The following is a 21,565-nucleotide window of genomic DNA, read 5'->3' on the forward strand; positions in this document are numbered from 1 at the left end:
CAGAGCAGAAAGGTTTGAATAAAGATTCCAACTTTCAACGTGAGTTTCTTCCTTGTATGTTTTTGTTAAATATTGTTCCAGATAATGTAATGGTGGTGAAACATTTGAACTTTTGAACCTGTTATTGTTGGAAAGTGAAGATTTTAAAATGTTAATGGCACACCTGTGTGTGTAAAAAAAGTGAAGATTTTACCCAACAGACTGTAAAAAAATTATTTCTTTACGTGAGTTTAACACCCGTAAATGTATGGCTTTTGTCAGTTAAGATTTCCTTTAAGTAAAACGGAGTAGAAAGATTTGAACTTTGAACTTTGAAGATTGTTAGAGTTTTATTTTTCATGCTGAACAAATGGTACAACAGTGATGTTGAAAAAGGCTAAACCCTAAATCCTAAACCCTAAACCTAAAAACTTTTTGACAGTGGCTATTTTGCAAACTTACTTCCACTGATCTGTTTGCAAATAGTGAAACTAAAAAATAGAAACATTGCGTTTTCCATCTCTTTCCACTTACTGAACGTTCTCTCTAAAGGTTTGAACTTTGAACCTATATTTATTGTTTTAGTTTTTTTTTCTTCCTTATAAGTTTCTGTTAAATATTGGTCGAGATAATGTAATGGATTTGAATTATTTGAACTTTTGAACCCATGTATGAGAAAAAAGAGAAGATTTTACTGTAAAAAAATGTTTTCTTTACGTGAGTTTAAGACCCAGAAATATATACCTATTGTCATTTATTATGTAAAAACAGAGCAGAAAGGTTTTAACTTTTAAAGATTCCAACTTTCAACGTGGGTTTCTTCCTTGTATGTTTTTGTTAAATATTGTTCCAGATAATGTAATGGTGGTGAAAGATTTGAACTTTTGAACTTGTTATTGTTGGAAAGTGAAGATTTTAAAATGTTAATGGCAAACCTGTGTGTGTGAGAAAAAAGTGAATATTTTACCCAACTGACTGTAAAAAAATGATTTCTTTACGTGAGTTTAAGACCCGTAAATGATGGCTTTTGTCAGTTAAGATTTCCTTTAAGTAAAACAGAGTAGAAATATTTGAACTTTGAACTTTGAAGATTGTTAGAATTTTATTTTTCCTGTTGAACAAATGGTACAACAGTGATGTTGAAAAAGGCTAAACCCTAAATCCTAAACCCTAAACACAAAAACTTTTTGACAGTGGCTATTTTACAAACTTACTTCCACTGATCTATTTGCAAATAGTGAAACTAAAAAATAGAAATATTGTGTTTTCCATCTCTTTCCACTTACTGAACGTTCTCTCTTAAGGTTTGAACTTTGAACCTATATTTATTGTTTTAGTTTTTTTTTCTTCCTTATAAGTTTCTGTTAAATATTGGTCGAGATAATGTAATGGATTTGAAATATTTGAACTTTTGAACCCGTGTATGAGAAAAAAGAGAAGATTTTACTGTAAATAAATGTTTTCTTTACGTGAGTTTAAGACCCTGAAATATATACCTATTGTCATTTATTATGTAAAAACAGAGCAGAAAGGTTTGAACTAAGATTCCAACTTTCAACGTGAGTTTCTTCCTTGTATGTTTTTGTTAAATATTGTTCCAGATAATGTAATGATGGTGAAAGATTTGAACTTTTGAACCTGTTATTATTGGAAAGTGAAGATTTTAAAATGTTAATGGCACACCTGTGTGTGTGAGAAAAAAGTGAAGATTTTACCCAACTGACTGTAAAAAAGTGATTTCTTTAAGTGAGTTTAACACCCGTAAATGTATGGCTTTTGTCAGTTAAGATTTCCTTTAAGTAAAACAAAGTAGAAAGATTTGAACTTTGAAATTTGAAGATTGCTAGAGTTTTATTTTTCCTGTTGAACAAATGGTACAACAGTGATGTTGAAAAAGGCTAAACCCTAAATCCTAAACCCAAAAACTTTTTGAAAGTGGCTATTTTGCAAACTTACTTCCACTGATCTATTTGCAAATAGTGAAACTAAAAAATAGAAACATTGCGTTTTCCATTTCTTTCTATTTACTGAACATTCTCTCTAAATGTTTGAACTTTGAATCTATATTTACTGTTTTAGTTTTTTTTCTTCTTCCTTATAAGTTTCTATTAAATATTGATCGAGATAATGTAATGGATGTGAAAGATTTGAACTTTTGAACCCGTGTATGAGAAAAAAGAGAAGATTTTATTGTAAAAAAATGTTTTCTTTACGTGAGTTTAAGACCCAGAAATATATACCTATAGTCATTTATTATGTAAAAACAGAGCAGAAAGGTTTGAACTTTGAAAGATTCCAACTTTCAACGTGAGTTTCTTCCTTGTATGTTTCTGTTAAATATTGTTCCAGATAATGTAATGGTGGTGAAAGATTTGAACTTTTGAACCTGTTATTGTTGGAAAGTGAAGATTTTAAAATGTTAATGGCACACCTGTGTGTGTGAGAAAAAAGTGAAGATTTTACCCAACTGACTGTAAAAAAATGATTTCTTACGTGAGTTTAACACCCGTAAATGTATGGCTTTTGTCAATTAAGATTTCCTTTAAGTAAAATAGAGTAGAAAGATTTGAACTTTGAACTTTGAAGATTGTTAGAGTTTTATTTTTCCTGTTGAACAAATGGTACAACAGTGATGTTGAAAAAGGCTAAACCCTAAACCCTAAACCCAAAAACTTTTTGACAGTGGCTATTTTGCAAACTTACTTCCACTGATCTATTTGCAAATAGTGAAACTAAAAAATAGAAACATTGCGTTTTCCATCTCTTTCCACTTACTGAACGTTCTCTCTAAAGGTTTGAACTTTGAACCTATATTTATTGTTTTAGTTTTTTTTTCTTCCTTATAAGTTTCTATTAAATATTGGTCGAGATAATGTAATGGATTTGAAATATTTGAACTTTTGAACCCGTGTATGAGAAAAAAGAGAAGATTTTATTGTAAAAAAATGTTTTCTTTACGTGAGTTTAAGACGCAGAAATATATACCTATAGTCATTTATTATGTAAAAACAGAGCAGAAAGGTTTGAACTTTGAAAGATTCCAACTTTCAACGTGAGTTTCTTCCTTGTATGTTTCTGTTAAATATTGTTCCAGATAATGTAATGGTGGTGAAAGATTTGAACTTTTGAACCTGTTATTGTTGGAAAGTGAAGATTTTAAAATGTTAATGGCACACCTGTGTGTGTGAGAAAAAAGTGAAGATTTTACCCAACTGACTGTAAAAAAATGATTTCTTACGTGAGTTTAACACCCGTAAATGTATGGCTTTTGTCAATTAAGATTTCCTTTAAGTAAAATAGAGTAGAAAGATTTGAACTTTGAACTTTGAAGATTGTTAGAGTTTTATTTTTCCTGTTGAACAAATGGTACAACAGTGATGTTGAAAAAGGCTAAACCCTAAACCCTAAACCCAAAAACTTTTTGACAGTGGCTATTTTGCAAACTTACTTCCACTGATCTATTTGCAAATAGTGAAACTAAAAAATAGAAACATTGCGTTTTCCATCTCTTTCCACTTACTGAACGTTCTCTCTAAAGGTTTGAACTTTGAACCTATATTTATTGTTTTAGTTTTTTTTTCTTCCTTATAAGTTTCTATTAAATATTGGTCGAGATAATGTAATGGATTTGAAATATTTGAACTTTTGAACCCGTGTATGAGAAAAAAGAGAAGATTTTATTGTAAAAAAATGTTTTCTTTACGTGAGTTTAAGACGCAGAAATATATACCTATTGTCATTTATTATGTAAAAACAGAGCAGAAAGGTTTGAACTTTGAAAGATTCCAACTTTCAACATGAGTTTCTTCCTTGTATGTTTCTGTTAAATATTGTTCCAGATAATGTAATGGTGGTGAAAGATTTGAACTTTTGAACCTGTTATTGTTGGAAAGTGAAGATTTTAAAATGTTAATGGCACACCTGTGTGTGTGAGAAAAAAGTAAAGATTTTACCCAACTGACTGTAAAAAAAATAATTTCTTTACGTGAGTTTAACATCCGTAAATGTATGGGTTTTGTCAGTTAAGATTTCCTTTAAGTAAAACAGAGTAGAAAGATTTGAACTTTGAACTTTGAAGATTGTTAGAGTTTTATTTTTTCTGTTGAACAAATGGTACAGCAGTGATGTTGAAAAAGGCTAAACCCTAAACCCTAAAAATTTTTGACAGTGGCTATTTTGCAAACTTACTTCCACTGATCTATTTGCAAATAGTGAAACTAAAAAATAGAAACATTGCGTTTTCCATCTCTTTCCATTTACTGAACGTTCTCTCTAAAGGTTTGAACTTTGAACCTATATTTACTGTTTTAGTTTTTTTTTTCTTCCTTATAAGTTTCTGTTAAATATTGGTCGAGATAATGTAATGGATGTGAAAGATTTGAACTTTTGAACCCGTGTATGAGAAAAAAGAGAAGATTTTAATGTAAAAAAATATTTTTTTACGTGAGTTTAAGACCCAAAAATATATACCTATTGTCATTTATTATGTAAAAACAGAGCAGAAAGGTTTGAACTTTGAAAGATTCCAACTTTCAACGTGAGTTTCTTCCTTGTATGTTTCTGTTAAATATTGTTCCAGATAATGTAATGGTGGTGAAAGATTTGAACTTTTGAACCTGTTATTGTTGGAAAGTGAAGATTTTAAAATGTTAATGGCACACCTGTGTGTGTGAGAAAAAAGTGAAGATTTGAACTTTGAAGATTGTTAGAGTTTTATATTTCCTGTTGAACAAATGGTACAGCAGTGATGTTGAAAAAGGCTGTAAGTTTAGGGTCAGTTATTGTTGTGTATGAGAACTAAAAGAGTGAATGTATTCCATGACTAGCTTTAAAATATTATTTTTGTTGTGAGTTTAATATCGATCTTTTTTTTTTTTTGTATAGTTGCACTATCCCAGAATGTCAAGCGTACCGGATTATACAAAGTTACCAGTGGAGAAGGTTACTATTTCACGGCCAAGTTTATCCGTGCCTTTGTGAAGCTGAATTCTTCAAGGAAACCGATGTAATTCTCCTTACATTTACTGTTGTATTGCTTTACTTTGTATTACAAGGAATTTATATTGTCCATGTTAGCTAGTCGTGCATGTTAGTTAGCTAGTCATGTACTTATAACATACCTAGTTAAAAAATATCAAATCGCAGTAATAATAGAAGTTAAATAATGGAGTTGGGAAAATTTTGTTAGTTACTAAGTTGATTAGTTAATTAGGAAAACATTTCTCCTTTTCTCTTGCTTTGTGGTGTAAGAGTATATCTCTCTTGATTCAATTTCTGTGAATATTCTTTGGATACAAAAGAGGAAATAGTTGACAAGTGCTTAATTAGTTGTAGTCATTATTACTGAGTTTGGTTTATTCTCTTATTACCAATCCAAAGAAAAACAAGAAATTAAGTAGATTCTCGGTGTTTGGCCATAGCTGATTTGAACACTAGCATTGTTCTTGGTACTGGTGCTGGTGAAGTTGAAGGAGAGGTCAGAGAAATAATTATACAACTAGATGTGACGTCCCGCCACAATTTCAGCCTGATTGGAGAAGGATCTAGAGTATTGAAGAGGTTTGTCGAGAACTCTAGAACCTTCTAGTTTTGTGGAGAAGACTAGAGAATTCTAAGGAATTCTCTAGAATACTTTAGATATTTTTGGAAGAGATTAGCATATTCCAGAAAATGTAGAATTCTCTAAAATATGAACTAAAGTGTAGTTATTAGAAGGACTTGTATAATAAATTTTATTTACACTTAGGCCCTTAGGGTGTAGTATAAATAGGAGTGCCTCTCATTTGTAAATCATCCATCCAACAATCCAACCAAGCAAGTTGTAAGCAAAGCTTCCAAGCTTAATACAAGCCCTCTTCCAAAGTTCTTTCTAAGTCTTTCTTTGCATTCTCTTATTCTCTTAGGCTTCCAAAGTTCTTTCTAAGTTCTTTCTAAGTCTTTCTTTGCATTCTCTTATTCTCTTAGGCTTACTTGAGCAAGTTGTCGAGTGCCGCACTTGAGCAATTGAGCAAGTTGTCGAGTGCCGCACAAGCCCTCTTCCAAAGTTCTTTCTAAGTCTTTCTTTGCATTCTCTTATTCTCTTAGGCTTACTTGAGCAAGTTGTCGAGTGCCGCACTTGAGCAATTGAGCAAGTTGTCGAGTGCCGCACTTGAGCAAGTTGTCGAGTTGTCGAGTGCCACACGGAGTTTGTCGAGTGCCACACGGAGTCTTAGCCCTCTTCCAAAGTTCTTTCTAAGTCTTTCTTTGCATTCTCTTATTCTCTTAGGCTTACTTGAGCAAGTTGTCGAGTGCCGCACTTGAGCAAGTTGTCGAGTTGTCGAGTGCCACACGGAGTTTGTCGAGTGCCACACGGAGTCTTAGCCCTCTTCCAAAGTTCTTTCTAAGTCTTTCTTTGCATTCTCTTATTCTCTTAGGCTTACTTGAGCAAGTTGTCGAGTGCCGCACTTGAGCAAGTTGTCGAGTTGTCGAGTGCCACACGGAGTTTGTCGAGTGCCACACGGAGTCTTAGCAAATACTCTAAGTTCGTGACATAGAGGATTGGTATCAAACAAAACAAAACATAGGTGGTGCAGATGATGTTAATATTGGTGATAGTCTGATAGATATCAAGAATACCGAGAGTCTTGTTCCTGCTATACAAGGTCTTCTTGTTATTCTTACAAGTGTTGTTCCAAAAATGAAACCCGAGTTTGATCCAAAAAAAGTTGGAAGACCTGAATTCTATTTTGAGGATGAAGTAAATCCTGAACTGATAGATTGGATTGCCAAAAGAACCAAATAGATGCTGCTAAAGCAGGTCATGCTAATTGGGTCAATGGGAGGGACTAATCCTAACCACCCCTTAAACAGTTTGGGTAACGGGGATATATTGATTTGGAAGATGGATTGCCAAAAGAACCAAATAGATGCTGCTAAAGCAGGTCATGCTAATTGGGTCAATGGGAGGGACTAATCCTAACCACCCCTTAAACAGTTTGGGGAACGGGATATATTGATTTGGAAGATAAAGGTTGAGCAATGTTTCTATATACAAGATAAAGAAGATAGTATAAAGGAATTAGTTGTTGGAAAGGACGATGAACTTCTCGAGACAGACTCTAAAACTGTGTTGCTAGAGCTGATGTTACACAAGTCTCTATTCAGGCACTGCAGTAAGAGGAAGCAAAATTTAAGGCATTTTATCTGGCCTAAAAACCTGAGGGAACTGGAACTCCAACTAAGGATTTCAAGGCTTTATTTGCACAAATCTCTACTCGTTTCTGATATACTCCTCACTAGGATTAAGTCCAAAATTTTCATTAGTCTGTTCTGCCAACATTTGTTCAAAGAGGATGACTTCCTTAGAATTTTTGTAAGGAAATTTAATCTGTATAGTTGTGTAAATGCAGATTAATTGGTCCTAGATAGGAAAAGAATGTCTATGTGCTGTAGAGGATCAGGGAAAATGCTGTGAGTTGATAAGTTTGTTTATTAAAGGGTCGTGTTCGCGACTGAAGCTATTACTGCGCTATACCAAATTAAGTAAAAAAAAAATGAAATTATTATCAAAACAACATGTTGTTGACTGTCTGTTTAGTGTATTTCCAAAGCCAAAAAACATTCGATTCCACAAAGAAACAGGGTCCTACACCAGTCACTACAACAAATATTATCGATTTGCAATGACTGAAGGAGTTTATTCCGATGCTTCATATCCATATGTTGACAAAAAGGAAAACTGTTGTTGCCTACCGAATGAGGTAAGCACATACTATTGAATTTGTTGTTGGGTTGAATATTTTGATTTGTGTTACATCTTCTAAATTGTGCAGGAGAAAACAAAAATTAAGGGGTTTAAAAAGGTTGACAATCTTCACTTGGACAAAAAAGCTAATTCAGAAGCAACCCATCAGTGGATGTGTAACAGCTTTCAGGGACATTTTGGAAAGGTAAACATAATTCGATTCGTTGACTTTTTGTGTTTATGTTTTCTTTAATCTAATTTTATATATGCTGATAGGATATCTACATTGGGCAAACGGAAGATGAAATTCACTTTGAAAAGTTTTTTGGAAGTGAAAATCAATCGTCTGTTGCATGTCATGCCGTGCTTATAGTAGGCTTTGGTGTTGAGAACGGGGTAGATTATTATTTGATTAAAAATAGTTGGGGAGTAAATTGGGGTTACTGAGGTTACTGCTGCAGTTCTTTGTTGAAAATTATGACCATATAGTTCTGTGTTGATACATCAATTGTAATACTCATTCTTTCCTTTGTTATCAAGAATATGTAAAGCCTATTCAGAAGGAAATAATGTCAGACATTACATACACGATCAAAACAATAATAAGATCCTACATGATATAGAGGAGTCGTAAAATCTTAAACAAAATTATAACTACTTAAAAGTAAAGGATTTTTCTAAAGATCAGATAGGCCAATAGGCATTCAAGATTTCGCCCAAAGTAGAATGTTCAGTAATTTGATCATTAACAGCGTCATATACATATTGAAGTATAGAAGGATAAGTAATAATAAGTGCTTATCACTTTCATAATTTCAATAGGAAGAGAAAGATGACTAACAGAACAAGAGCATCCAATGCCTCATCTATAGAGATAAACAAACTGGTTGACCTTGTCTCAGTTCTTGTTGAGTTATGGATTTTTGTCGGAAGCCATTTTATTTTATGCTCTTCAATAGGCAAGAACTAACTCGTTCCGCCCAGCTCTTCCCCATTGTCATCCCAACTCCAATATGCAATATCAATCATCCTGACATAACTCCAACTTTGAACATTTGACATGGTAAGAACATCAGAGTTTTCGTAAGTCTTTTCCCAAAACTAGATATTTTCTAGAATTGATCTAATATCATCTTTTGGCACTCATAGTGCTACAAAGCTAAGTTAACAATCTCGAGGTACAAGGATCAATTCCCACTTGATGCATTTTTTTAGTAGTACTACACCCATTTTGATCGATCTGGAAATACTAGATTCACCTCCACAGTGCTCAACACCCTTAGAATCACAACTATTCCTCTCAAGTCCAGAACAATCAATTCCTTAGAGAATCTTTTTCTGCCTAGATAAAATGAGAGACAGAGTTGATGAGACAACGGAAGCCAAATAGGACATGAATATTTCATGAAAAAATGATCCATACGTTCAAAATTGTTATGCAATTCAGTTAGCTAAAAGTGTGAGTATTTGATGAGAAGGCTCGAAATGTTTTAATGTGTATTAGGAGAAAACGATCAAATTTGTCTTTATCTTTGAGTTAAGAGTCAAAGTACATGGAGCATTAGCTACTAGACCAAAGTTTTGTCAACAGTATAAATATGCAGGGATAGACAGTTTATCAAGGAGTCACTGTGCAGATGGAGTTTGGAACCTATATGCTGACACTAACTGGTAATTAAAATCATTACTAAGAGCAACTTAGCACTTACAGCTAGGTCACATACATGGAAGCTTGTTGCACATTGGCACTACCAAAGCATAGATTCTTTGGCTGTTCAAGAAAGACTACTTACATAGGAGAGAAAGTTGAGGTTCCATATTCAGGTTATCGGTATCAATGTCTCCATAAGTGCACTAGTATTACTAATAAACTTGTCTTGTGAAACGAAAAAGAAAGAGCATAAATTTAGAGTCATTACATTTTTTTTAGATAGAAACAGAAAAGAAATAGCAGTAGTGCATCAATAATCATAACTAGGAGCCATTACACAGCCGCAAAATGTTTGGAAAAAAGATGAAGGTCATTGCAGTAACAAATTAAACCTTGCGCCTGCACATCGGAACTTGTAATGTCCTTTCAATCGTGCGTTCCACCTTAGCTTGAAAAGTTTCTTCCTTCCCCTCATTATTAATTTTAAAGGTGATATAGTAGGCAAAGTCACGAGGACCACCTGCACTTAACCTCACAATCTCCGTAACAGGGCGTTCCTTTCCCTGCAATTAATAATAATCAATACACTGCACAACAGAGAATGGTATAAAAAAAAAACTTACATCATTGCCAAAGTATTGCTTAATTGCCAGTGAAGCATAACCCTTGATCCTATCCACAAAATTAGGAAATAGTTCAAATCCCATTATGGGGTAAATGGGAGTAAGCATGCACGCCCCAGGATATTCATCAAAATCAAAACCCTGTTGAAAACAAATAAAGAGATGAGAAATGCAACAGATCCAGAAGGTTTATATGACTGATCTAACAAGAAGGGTAAAATATAATGACAAACTAGTGTACCTCAAACCCTAAAGATCAAGTTTGCTTTGTGTGAGCTTTTTGTATGTTTCTTGTGAAAGAAAAAAGGTCTTTTTTGTCCCCATTAAATACATTCTCTCAGCTCCGACAGATTAAAAAATATTTAAAACTATACTATGTTTTCCATTTTAAAATATTTTTAATTCAAAAATATCCAAATAGTAGATAAAAAAGAAATACTACTTCTTTCTAACCGTTACTTAAAACAAGAAAAAATAAGTAATCTTCTTTCAATTTTTTGGGGATAGGATCGACTTAAATATGTGAGATAAATAAAAATAAAAAAAGTTTGATATATGCCTCAATGCGATTTGAATTTGATATATATAGTCATTTGTTATAAAATTAGTTCAAATATATCTTTAATTACATTTAAAAACGAATTTATCTCATCTTAAGAGTCAAGGGTTCACTTGAACACCCTTAATCAAAAAAATATATATATTTTATATGTAAAGTCAGATTTGAATATTTTGTGTATATAAATGAAGCCACCAATAGAACTGATAGGCATAACCCAATGGTTCATGGGTTCAAGTTTCAACGATCACTCAGTTTGCGAGTTCAATTTTATATTTTATGATTTTTTTCATTTTTTTAGTTAGCTAACCTTATCGGACATCTCACTTTATCTTTTTCCCTATTTTATGTATTTATTTTTTTATATTCTGAACTCTATTAATAAAAATTTTATGTTCATCATTGACCACACCCCCAACCAAAAAAGGCGGATATCGAGGATTTATACAAGCGCCTACTGAAATATATAATTAACTTTTGCTAAAGTCGTAGTTTGATACGAAAATCATTCGAATGATATGAGAGACAGTTAAAGCATTAGTCTCAATATCAACAGAAGAAAAGGACTGACTGATCGATCGCCGTTCAAGAGAGATCCTGAAGACTCGAACTTTTTGCTAGCTTTTGAAACACGGGCCGAAGGAAAGAGGAAGACCAAACAAAGTCGCGGTCAAATTAAAGAAAAAGATGCCAAAAAAAGATTTACTTTAGCTTCTAGCGCGCACCGGGATGAGCTCCAGATCGGAATCCTCTGGTGGAGGAGTCGGGGTTGGCACTTGACTGAACCACCCTTCACCCAACGGAGGAGAGTAAAACTGATTCACAGCATGCGTTAGGTCATCCGCGAACAGATATCCAAAGTTTAAGGTGACCTTTGCCAGAACAGCGAACTATTTCAGAATATAGAAATTCCGAAAACGAAAAAGGCCAATTTGCGCTTGAACAGAGTTGGTCTGCTAATGAACCCCCTGGTTCCTGTTGGAAGTGTCATTTATAGCGGGAATTGATATATGTACTTGTATAAATATAAGAGATGTTTTTCGCTAACTGCGTCCTTCGCTCATTGACTATTCATTACCTGAATACTCAAATGAATAAGCATAGCTGCTAAGAAAGTTTTCTTCTAGTTTCGCTTCTTGTTCTTTCAATTTAGAAAGACTTGTTGGAATCACCAGTTGGATTGGTCCGAAAATTTGTCTTGATTTTGATTCTATTACGTACAAGTCAGCCAGCCAATCCGTCTGATAATTGATTTTGTATTCAAGTGTCTGCAATTGACCACGCCCCAGCTAGAAAAGGTGGATATCGAGGATTTATACAAACGCCTACTAAAATGTATAATAAACTCATGCTAAAGTTGTAGGTTGATAAAAGAGGAACATATACTAAGAAAAGTTTACCTATATTAATTCAGAATGTTAATTAATTAATTAACGGATTTAATTCGTGTAACAGTACAATTTGAAAGTCGCTCAGAAGAGACATATATGTTCCTTCCGAACAAACACTTCAAATCCCAAACATCGTTGTGAACATATTTGTGTTATCTCCTATATTCAGGTAAATAAATAGGACAATAAAGAAGAAATAGAAAAACATAAAATAAAACTATCCGAGTTTAGATAAGTATCAATTATGTGTTCTTAAGAAATTTAATTTCCTCAAGTACTCCGATATTGTAGATTAATTTTTCCCAGCATAAAACTGATTAAATATTAAAAAAGTAGTGGTACCTCAAACTTTGATAATTTTAGCAAACTCAAAAAGGCAGCAACGAGACCATACACAGACTCAATCGATCGATAATTTTATTTGTAAGAGGAGAAAATTTTCATGTGTCTACCTTTTTTACTTTATTGTGCATACAAAATCTACAAATAGTTTGTTGCCGTGAAAATCAAGAAGCATGATTTTAGATAGAAAAAATTGAAATTTTCAAATTTTAAAATCAATTTATGTTGAAAAATTTAAGGAGAGAATAAGGTAAAGGATTATGAAAAAAAGAGAAAGAATCATTTTTATATATGAAAAGGGATGTCGTATACGCTTATACAAATAGAAAAAGTCAACAAATTAATTGTAATCAAGATTTGATGGCGTGATAACTAAAATAAACTATAGCTATAATAATTAATTAATTAGTATAAATTTTTTTAACCGCGACATTTCTCCATAAAATAATGGGTTGTATTTGTTATACAACTTTCGGTAAGTCCCGTTTTCTCCAAAATCAAATTTTATAAGGAAATACTTGTACAAGGTAAACTATTACTCGACAGATTATTTCTCTTATGTTATCCTTTTTATTAAACACTATTTAATATTGACTACATTTTTCAAAGCTTAAATTTAATAATATTTAAAAGGTAATGTTATAATATTATTTTTATTATTTATTGTTTCTTAAAATGTGTGTCAAATCAATAATAGACAATTATTTTGGACATAAGAATAATACAATTGATAAATTAGATTTTAGATTTTAGTTGATTTTTTAAATTATTAAATATAAGGAACATAGTAAATATAATTTTATCTATAGTAGATTCTTTTAATAAAGGGTAAAAAAATGGAGAAACTACATAAATAGATCATAAAATTCAAAATATTATAAGTTCATAGTCAATTTAAAGTAATTTCGAAAATACTTATTCTCTCATAAACAATTACAGCTCAAACACATTCATTAAGGCTTATAATTTTTGCTTACTGACATTAAATCAACATATATGTATATCATTAAAACGAATAATTTTTATTTAATTGATATTAAATCAGTATCATATATTATATTAATGTCATTAAGACTGATAATTTTGCTTGATTGATACTAAATCAGTATACTATATAAATATCATTAAGTTTTCTGTTAAAAAATTACTCGTATAGTATATCCAATAATGTTAGTGAATAGTTATAATTTTTAAAGAGATTTAAGCTCATTACAACAAATATTTTTACGAATTCGATAGTAGTACTTCTTGACTTCCTTTCCTGAATATAACAATCTTAAAATAACTCAATAACTTCAGACAAGAGTTGAAGTCAACTTTCTCCAATTGATAAAAACTCTTTTTTTAAATAACTTTTTGCTCTTTATATTTTTCGTTGCATCTCTTGATAGACTAACTTTTTCCTCTTTATATTTTTCTTGTTATCTCTTAAGACGAATAATTTTTATTTAATTGATATTAAATTAATATCATATATTATATTAATATTATTAAAATTAATTATTTTATTTAATTGATACTAAATCAGTATACTATATAAATATAGTTAAATTTTTTGTTAAAAAATTATTCATATATATATCCAATAATGTTAGTGAAAAATTACAATCTTAAGGAGATTTAAGTCCACTGCGATAAATGTTTTTATTGGTAAATGTTTTTATTGGTAGCACTTTTTGACTTCCTTTCCCGAATATAACAACCTTAAAATAGTGTTATAACTCAATAAAACTGGACAAGACTTTATACTCAAAGCTTCAAGAACACCTTCGTTCAATCAATTGATAATAACTCTTTTTTATCAACTTTTTCCTCTTTAAATTTTTCTTTGCATCTCTTGATAGAGAATTTTTCCTCTTCATATTTTTCTTGTCATCTCATTAATCAAATAATTAATTTATCACTATAGTTGAAAAATAGCGATAAATAGAAAGATAATAAAATAGTAAAAAGAAACGACCTAGAGATCAAATTAGATTATATAGAATAGGAGTAATGGTATAGATAAATAACCTAGAGATTATATAGATTTTATAGAACAATAGTAATGGTCATGTGAAAAGTTTTCATTAATTGAACATTATAAGCCCAAACACAAACCCATATTTTACACAAACAACAGTAATTCATCAACCACATGGTAACCAAGTGATTAACCTATATAACATAAAATACTTCTTCGACTATAACTGACTACTACTACTATAGCACAACCTAGAGATCAGGATTGTTGTTGTTGACTCCTTTCATTCATCCGGGCAGCTACGGTCACAGAAGCAGCTACTCCACCAGGAGTGGTGGACATGTCTTGTTTGTTCCGTAGCTCCGCCCCTACCACTCCTTCTGCATCCTGCCTCGTCGCTGCCTTATCCGCGGGCAATACCTTAGTAGCACCCTAAGTAAGTTAAAATTCGAATATATCAATGACACATTATACTTCTAAACTTGTTGCATTGCGATATATTTAATATGTTACTAACCGATAAGACATCTCCAAGCTTAACTTTGTCCTCGTCTTTTATCATAGATTCATTATACGCAGCAGCCGACTGAGCAGTGGCTGCTACGCCTCCAGGAGTGATAACATCGCTGCCTGTTGCGCGTACTTCAGCTGCTTGGATTGCTGCTGCGTCGCATTGATCCACTGGTTTGCCCGGTATGGTTTGTCCAGCCGCTTCAAGAGCTTCTCCTATAGTGATTTCTCTCCTACTGCCTCCGGTGGTGGCTGCTCCTGTTGGCTGTATGTATTGTGCAACTACCTGTTATCTCATCATCAACAGATATAGGATTTCAATGCCAGAATTCAGAATTTTGACGGCAGGATTTGAAAAATAATACATTGTGCATGAAACTTGAACTGAAAATTTAGAGATGAGTTTTGAATTCCCTATGCCACTAATTAAATCGACCTCCAATCTTCTGTTTAGGTGAAACATTTGTTAGGGGTGAAACCTGATTAATATTTGATGGACTGTCTTTATATTAATGTTTATGCGGTTTAAACTCAACAGTGAGGTTGCCAGGGGTTAGGCGTGAGGTTGCCAGGGGTTAGGAGGGGGGCGAGAGCCCATCTGTCGAGGGGGTTCGGGACAGCGCCCCGACCCACATTTTAGACTTAAATATTTATTCTCCATTTATTCTTTGTAACATAAAAAATACTCTAAATTATTAATATATATGCTCACCACCGTGGAAGTACACTCACCGATATTACCCCGAAATATGATTTCACTCTTTCTCCCTCTAGATCTCTCAGCTCTTTCTCTTAAAAATTCTTGTGTTCATAATTCATCAAGTGTGTATGATTCGATCCTAACACCATTTGAAACTATGATTGTCGTAATTTGGCAACTTAATCAAATCGTTTCGTGTTTTTTATCATTTAATTTTGATGGAAAATAAGTGATATTTTACATAATCAAGTTGCGCGCAACACATAAATAGTAATTAATAATGAAACAACTTTTTACCTGTCCAGCAACTGATTCAGTAATAATATTAGCACCAGGAACCGCGGTCCCAGTAACCGTAACACCCTCTCTAGCAGCAACATCAGTAACATCACCCGGTTGAACCAAACCGGCGCTCACGTTAACATTAGCAGCTGATTGCATTGCAGCCGCTGGACCGCTCTGTTGTGTTTTCCCGAGCACGGCGGTCTCAGCGCTCTGCATCATGGCTGCATCTTCCGGCTTAACAGCTTTTTCTCCTAGCTCACCAGAGACAGCAAAAACGTCGCCATATTTGATCGGATCGGCTGCTTGATCACCTTGTTCCCTTCTTGGTTGTTGTTGACTCATTTTTTTTTATTTTATTTGTTAAAATTAAAAAACTTAGCCAGATGTGGGATATGGCTAGCTAGCTCGAGCTAGAGGAAAAAATGATTTATATAAATCTGTATGGAAAGGATTTGAGGGCTTGTTTGGATGGAGATGAGGGATTTTAAGACAAGTGGCTATTTGAAGTAGTGTGGTGGCGTTAAACTACAGATATGGCAAGCCACTTGTCAAACTACTACTACTATCATCAACACCATGTGTCGTGAACCAAGATAATTCTGTAAGCGTATCTATGGACTAGACGTGGTAAATAAAAAATTCAATTGATATTATTAAATCGAATAAAATATTGGAAAGTTTTATATATTCAAAATTCAGGCTTAATCTTTTTCGTTAAAAAGGTTTAGGATTAGAAAAGGTTACGCAAATTATGTCGAAATTTTGATCATTACTAATTATTTTTCATTCCGTTTTTATTATTTTAATATCTCATCTTCTTCTTATTACCTTTTATATTATTTGTATATTCTCCTTATATTAGTGTTTTATTACTTTGTTACGTATATTTAAGTTGTAACTTGTATTCAATGAAACTAAGCAAATGGAACTTTGATTTTAAAAAAAAATTATATATTCGACAATAGATATACATATTTTTAAATTAATATATTCGACAGTAAATATATATAACAATCCTTGTATTGGAAATGGAAATCGGGTTTGACGCAGCTGGAGTGTGTGTTATTTTTAGGCATGGACCTATATGTATGGGCGATTTTGAACGAATTTAGTAGATTTTGTTTGAATAATATATTTTTATATAATAAATTTATGAAATATATATACATATTAAATTGAAAATCAAATTAAATCATTATTAATATTATAGAATTCCATACTCATAAATTAAGTAATTTTATTATTATAGCTCGTTATCCACTGCGCTTGTATATTTTCTTCTATTATATTCGTCTTTAAGTTCATATAGCTAATGTTATATCGACAATGATCTGATTATGTCTCCGTTTTGTTTGATGCTAATATTCGAAACTTTCTTCTTGAATATGGTTAATTTGAACCCTAATTTGCACCATACAACTAGAATAACGTGACAGCTGTATTTGATAGGAAGGAAACATTTTGTAGTTACGTCTTTTTATAATAAGTTTCTAGTAAATAATTAAAAAATTATCTCAATTTATGCGATACATATCATTAGAAAATTATCTCAATTTATGCGACACATACTTTTTGTGTTACAATAAATAGTGATCAAAGGTAATGAAACTGTGAGATTATTTGTAGTTGTAATCAATTTTGTTCTTGCATTGGGTTGCCCTTGGTTAAAAAAACACATTCTCTTATTTAGTAAAATATTATTTTCGGATTGAGCATTATATTATTTATTTACATGATGCAGCAGCTAACCTTATCTAATTTACAAAGTATGGGACTTTTAACAACTAATTACAAAGTACCAGAACAAGAAAAGGAAAAAGCTAATTAACGAAGAAAATATTATACACATTGTAAGCCAAGCTTAATTATGAACTTTTTTCATTTAGTCTTGCAGCTGCAGCCACAGATGCAGCTACTCCACCAGGATAAGCTGTTAGGCTTGGGTTATTCCGTAGCTCCGCCTCCATCACCCCTTGCGCATCTTGCCTTGTCGCTGCTTTATCAGCCGGTAATTTTGCAGCCGCGCCCTGTAAAATATTTGACATGTTTAAGATCACGAAATTTAATCATAATGAAATTGCTAGTGTCTTAAAAGAGTCGTACAGTTAAGACATCGTTTAATTTGATTTTATCAACATCTTGAGCCAATCCTTCATTAGCTGATGCTGCTGATTGAGCTGTGGCAGCTAATCCACCAGGGGTCACGACACTAGAACCGGTGGCTCTAGCTTCAGCCGCTTGTATAGCGGCTGCATCGCTCTGTTCCACCGGTTTCTCCCCTGCTGTAAGGGCTGTTGCCGCCAGAGCTTCTCCTATTGTTATAGGTGCTTCCTCCACATTTCCTCCTGTTGCTGCTGCTGCTGTTACTGGAAGAGGCTCAACATATTGCCCCAATACCTACAATTATCATTTCATTGTCTCAGCTAACATGTACGCTGCACATACATAAACACTTAAATATGTATAAAATTGACCTGTCCAGCAACTGATTCGGTAATTATACGTCTACCGGGGAGTTTGGTTTCAGCAACAGTAATGCCTTCATCACCAGCAAGTTGAGTGGTAGCGTCATGACTAACATGTCCACTTCTTTCGTTTTTGGCTGCAGCAGCCTGCATAACAGAGGCAGGACCACCCTTTTGGGTTTTCCCAAATACCATGGCTTCAGCAGTTTGCATCACGGCTGCATCTTGTGGTGCAATTGGTTGATCAGCTAACTCACCTTTTACATTAAAACAGTCTCCGTATTTTAGGGGCTGCTCTCTTTCAGGCCTTTGAGGTTGATCTTGGCTCATTTTTTTTCTTGTCGATATGTGTGTATGCTTTATTTACAGTTCATTTCATCATGCTAAAGGGTGACATATATTTCGACTATTTTCTACTAGAAAGTAGTTTTCGTGTTAGAGATGCTCGAGGAATGACACATGGTGACTCCGTGCAAACGTGGTGGACTACTTGGAAGCAGAAATGGTGACTCAGATTAGCAACTTTGAAATGTTCTTGAATAGACAAGATAACTAAATGAAACTTTATTGATCGCGATAAACAAAACCCACAATCTACATAGATATTTATTAAGGAAAAGGCTCAAATATATTATTAAACTTTTAGAAAAAATTTATTTATATTATTAGTTAAAAATTTAGCTCGTTTATATCATCACTATAAAGAAAAAGACAATTATAATTTAACCACGTCATCAATTTCTTTAATTAAAAGAAATCGCAATTCTAAAAAAAATTGAGTTAATTTTTTTTAAAATTTTTATAAATAAATTAATGACGTGATCAATTATAATTCAACCACGTCATCAATCTTTTTAATTAAAAAATCAAATTTCTGAATAAAAATTGAATTTTTTTTAATTAAAAAAATTGGCGTGACCGAATTATAATTTTTCACGTGTCAAAAATGATTTTGCAAAATCACCATTAGAAAATGACATGAATGAGCCTTTTCTTTAATAATAATGGCATAAATGAGCCAAACTTTTAACTGATGACATAAATGAGCCTTTTCGAAAAATTTAATGAGATATTTGAGCCTTTTCCCTAGTTCTTGTACTATCAATTTGGCAACAATCAGAGTACAAACTTCTTGGAGGCAATTGCGAGGAGAAAGCATAACTATAACGACACAATATTCTCTTATCAATACGAAAATTTACACAAGGTCATCATCTGAGCTAATGTTTTTCGAGTCCTGTGGGTTTATTATACTCTAAAACTTACGCGGAACACCAACAGTTTGGTCACTGTCTAAGAGGCAGGAGCCCCACTGCTTACCTCCAAACCATTTCCTGCAGATTGAGAATTATAAGTTATTGAATTGAAAACTTTGCCTAATCTAGTGCAGAACTGCAAAGAATTTGATACACTAGCATCGACATAAAGTTAAGAGATTCAAAATTTAAGAGTATAAAGAACATCGGTTTTCTCACGTGTTCTTGTCTTCTGAGGTTGAGTATAGTCGTCCAATTTCATAAAACTTCAAGACACTATCACTTCCGAATCAATATGATATTAGCATAATAAACATAGAAGGGAAATCTCACCATCTGGATCAAAGAAAAAGGCTTGTTTGGTCTTGCCATCTGGTTGAGTCCTCTCATGAACTTCAATTCCTTTATCCTACATAACAAAGTTTTGAGAAAAGCAGTGATCAGCAGATCTATTAGTCATGGATAACCCAGAATTGAGAAAGAAAAGAGACTAAACTTCCATCGCTAAAGGACTAATTTTCAATTGCTTCACTTCACCTCATATTAAGAAGAAGCTAATGCTTTTGTTTCAAAGTCAATACAAATTAAACAAGAAAAAATGCTGCGACAGAACCGCTCCAGCCCCCTTGAGAAACCTCAAAGATGCAACAATTAACCAACATTTCTTCCTATCCCTTCAACTCATTCAAAGGGACCTCGTTTACACAACTATATTTTCAAATTGGCAATACAAGAATTAACATCATCTAGAAAGGTAAAAGGGAAAGTCATGGATAAAAAGATACCAAAAATCATATTGATACCAACACTTTGACATCAGGGCAGAATACCAACCCTATGATCTAAGCTCCCGCTGTACGCCTGGTATGAGGGGAAGGGTCGGACCACAAGAGTTTATTCTACGTAGTCTTACCTTGTATATCTAGTTGTTTCCACAACTTGAACCATTAACCTCCACGTCACGTAGAAACAACTTTACTACATACGTTAAGACTCTTATTCAACACTTAGACATCACTTTTAACATAATCATTCAGGAAATACCAAAAATCTAGTACTCAATAATCCAATTCTTGAAGCTAACATTTTCTTTTAATCATAGTAAACAATTAATTTAGGGTAATTTTAAACAGAAATTAAAATTGAAACCAGCAACAGCTCTTCCATAATACTTAAATCAAACCCCCAAAAAAAAATTAGCCACATAAAACTTTCTAAAGAAACTGGAAGAGGATTAAAATCAACCTTGAGCTTCTGAACAAAAGAATCGAAATTGGATATGGTGAAGCAGACATGGTGACCTCTGGGCAGATTCTTCGGGTCGGCGATGGCTGACGTGGCACTCCATGGACCTTCTGGAAGCTTCGTAGTCGGGTCTCTCTCGATAAGGTGAAGATAAAAGGACGGTGCCAGCTTCAACCATATCACATCAAATTCAAATCTTGGAGCTTCAACTTTCTGTAACCCAAATATCTGCAAACCCATTTTCATCAAACAATCAATTTTACTCTAATTTAAACAGGAAAAATCATAACACTGATGTGATTTATGAAACTTTAGTAACGAAATTTAATGCGTTATCAAAACCTCAATGTAAAATTGGGCTAGGCGTTTGACATCAGAGGATTCTCGGGAGACGTGATTAAGGCAAGTACCTTGAGCTGCCATTTTTGTTCTTGATTGTGTTTAAGAGAATTCAAGTAGAGTTTCGCCACCCATTTAAATGGATATTTATTTGGGAAAACTACCTTAAAACATATTTTTAGATAATTACCTATTTTATCATTAATAAGTATTTTTTATCGTATAGAGGATATTTATATGAGAAAATTACGTGGTTTAGCAAATTTATATTACTTAATTACTCATCATAGTTATAGTTTACTATAATTATCACATGCGACTAATATTATATATTAATTATGTAGGCTGACTTTGAGTTTATATAATTAGTCACGTTTTTATATGTATAATTCACCAGAATATACAAATACAAATGTATAATATACAATTATCTAACTGATATACATATACAATTCACCTCTCTTCCATTTTGTGCCCTCTCTCGCTTGCCTCTCTCCTCTCTCTCCCAATCTCGCTCGCCTCTCTTCTTCCTCT

General features: G+C 33.0%; 4 protein-coding genes across 4 annotated transcripts; 1 reads left to right on the forward strand and 3 right to left on the reverse strand.

Moving 5' to 3' along the window:
* Positions 1 to 7,640: 7,640 nt before the first annotated feature.
* On the forward strand, positions 7,641 to 8,149 carry LOC107030444 (cathepsin K-like). Its single transcript, XM_015231722.1, has 3 exons — positions 7,641 to 7,718; positions 7,791 to 7,907; positions 7,979 to 8,149. The coding sequence occupies exons 1-3, from the start codon at positions 7,641 to 7,643 to the stop codon at positions 8,147 to 8,149; spliced, it is 366 nt and encodes a 121-aa protein (XP_015087208.1).
* Positions 8,150 to 14,316: 6,167 nt separating this feature from the next.
* LOC107030728 (late embryogenesis abundant protein 31-like) lies at positions 14,317 to 16,134 on the reverse strand. Its single transcript, XM_015231992.1, has 3 exons — positions 15,739 to 16,134; positions 14,749 to 15,027; positions 14,317 to 14,663 (listed from the first exon to the last, which is right to left on the reverse strand). The coding sequence occupies exons 1-3, from the start codon at positions 16,066 to 16,068 to the stop codon at positions 14,490 to 14,492; spliced, it is 783 nt and encodes a 260-aa protein (XP_015087478.1). The 5' UTR covers positions 16,069 to 16,134; the 3' UTR covers positions 14,317 to 14,489.
* Positions 16,135 to 17,411: 1,277 nt separating this feature from the next.
* On the reverse strand, positions 17,412 to 18,905 carry LOC107029713 (late embryogenesis abundant protein D-34-like). Its single transcript, XM_015231157.2, has 3 exons — positions 18,201 to 18,905; positions 17,830 to 18,123; positions 17,412 to 17,753 (listed from the first exon to the last, which is right to left on the reverse strand). Exons 1-3 carry the CDS (start codon positions 18,519 to 18,521, stop codon positions 17,592 to 17,594), a joined length of 777 nt encoding a protein of 258 aa, XP_015086643.1. The 5' UTR covers positions 18,522 to 18,905; the 3' UTR covers positions 17,412 to 17,591.
* Positions 18,906 to 19,333: 428 nt separating this feature from the next.
* LOC107029619 (lactoylglutathione lyase) lies at positions 19,334 to 21,185 on the reverse strand. Its single transcript, XM_015231053.2, has 4 exons — positions 21,035 to 21,185; positions 20,693 to 20,920; positions 19,781 to 19,856; positions 19,334 to 19,525 (listed from the first exon to the last, which is right to left on the reverse strand). Exons 1-4 carry the CDS (start codon positions 21,113 to 21,115, stop codon positions 19,485 to 19,487), a joined length of 426 nt encoding a protein of 141 aa, XP_015086539.1. The 5' UTR covers positions 21,116 to 21,185; the 3' UTR covers positions 19,334 to 19,484.
* Positions 21,186 to 21,565: the final 380 nt, after the last annotated feature.

This window comes from Solanum pennellii, chromosome 9, assembly GCF_001406875.1.
Source record: "Solanum pennellii chromosome 9, SPENNV200".
NCBI lineage: Eukaryota > Viridiplantae > Streptophyta > Magnoliopsida > Solanales > Solanaceae > Solanum > Solanum pennellii.

What these genes read in the sequence shown, in the direction of transcription:
- LOC107030444 (XM_015231722.1), top strand. Translation starts at nt 7,641, where the DNA reads ATGACTGAAGGAGTTTATTCCGATGCTTCATATCCATATGTTGACAAA. An exon ending in GTTGTTGCCTACCGAATGAG is followed by an intron (nt 7,719 to 7,790) that starts GTAAGCACATAC and finishes TAAATTGTGCAG; the next exon opens with GAGAAAACAAAAATTAAGGG. An exon ending in TTCAGGGACATTTTGGAAAG is followed by an intron (nt 7,908 to 7,978) that starts GTAAACATAATT and finishes ATATGCTGATAG; the next exon opens with GATATCTACATTGGGCAAAC.
- LOC107030728 (XM_015231992.1), bottom strand. Translation starts at nt 16,068, where the DNA reads ATGAGTCAACAACAACCAAGAAGGGAACAAGGTGATCAAGCAGCCGAT. An exon ending in CTGAATCAGTTGCTGGACAG is followed by an intron (nt 15,028 to 15,738) that starts GTAAAAAGTTGT and finishes ATGAGATAACAG; the next exon opens with GTAGTTGCACAATACATACA. An exon ending in AGCTTGGAGATGTCTTATCG is followed by an intron (nt 14,664 to 14,748) that starts GTTAGTAACATA and finishes TAACTTACTTAG; the next exon opens with GGTGCTACTAAGGTATTGCC.
- LOC107029713 (XM_015231157.2), bottom strand. Translation starts at nt 18,521, where the DNA reads ATGAGCCAAGATCAACCTCAAAGGCCTGAAAGAGAGCAGCCCCTAAAA. An exon ending in CCGAATCAGTTGCTGGACAG is followed by an intron (nt 18,124 to 18,200) that starts GTCAATTTTATA and finishes TGATAATTGTAG; the next exon opens with GTATTGGGGCAATATGTTGA. An exon ending in AATTAAACGATGTCTTAACT is followed by an intron (nt 17,754 to 17,829) that starts GTACGACTCTTT and finishes AATATTTTACAG; the next exon opens with GGCGCGGCTGCAAAATTACC.
- LOC107029619 (XM_015231053.2), bottom strand. Translation starts at nt 21,115, where the DNA reads ATGGCAGCTCAAGGTACTTGCCTTAATCACGTCTCCCGAGAATCCTCT. An exon ending in TAGCCCAATTTTACATTGAG is followed by an intron (nt 20,921 to 21,034) that starts GTTTTGATAACG and finishes ATGGGTTTGCAG; the next exon opens with ATATTTGGGTTACAGAAAGT. An exon ending in CTTTTTCTTTGATCCAGATG is followed by an intron (nt 19,526 to 19,780) that starts GTGAGATTTCCC and finishes CTCAATCTGCAG; the next exon opens with GAAATGGTTTGGAGGTAAGC.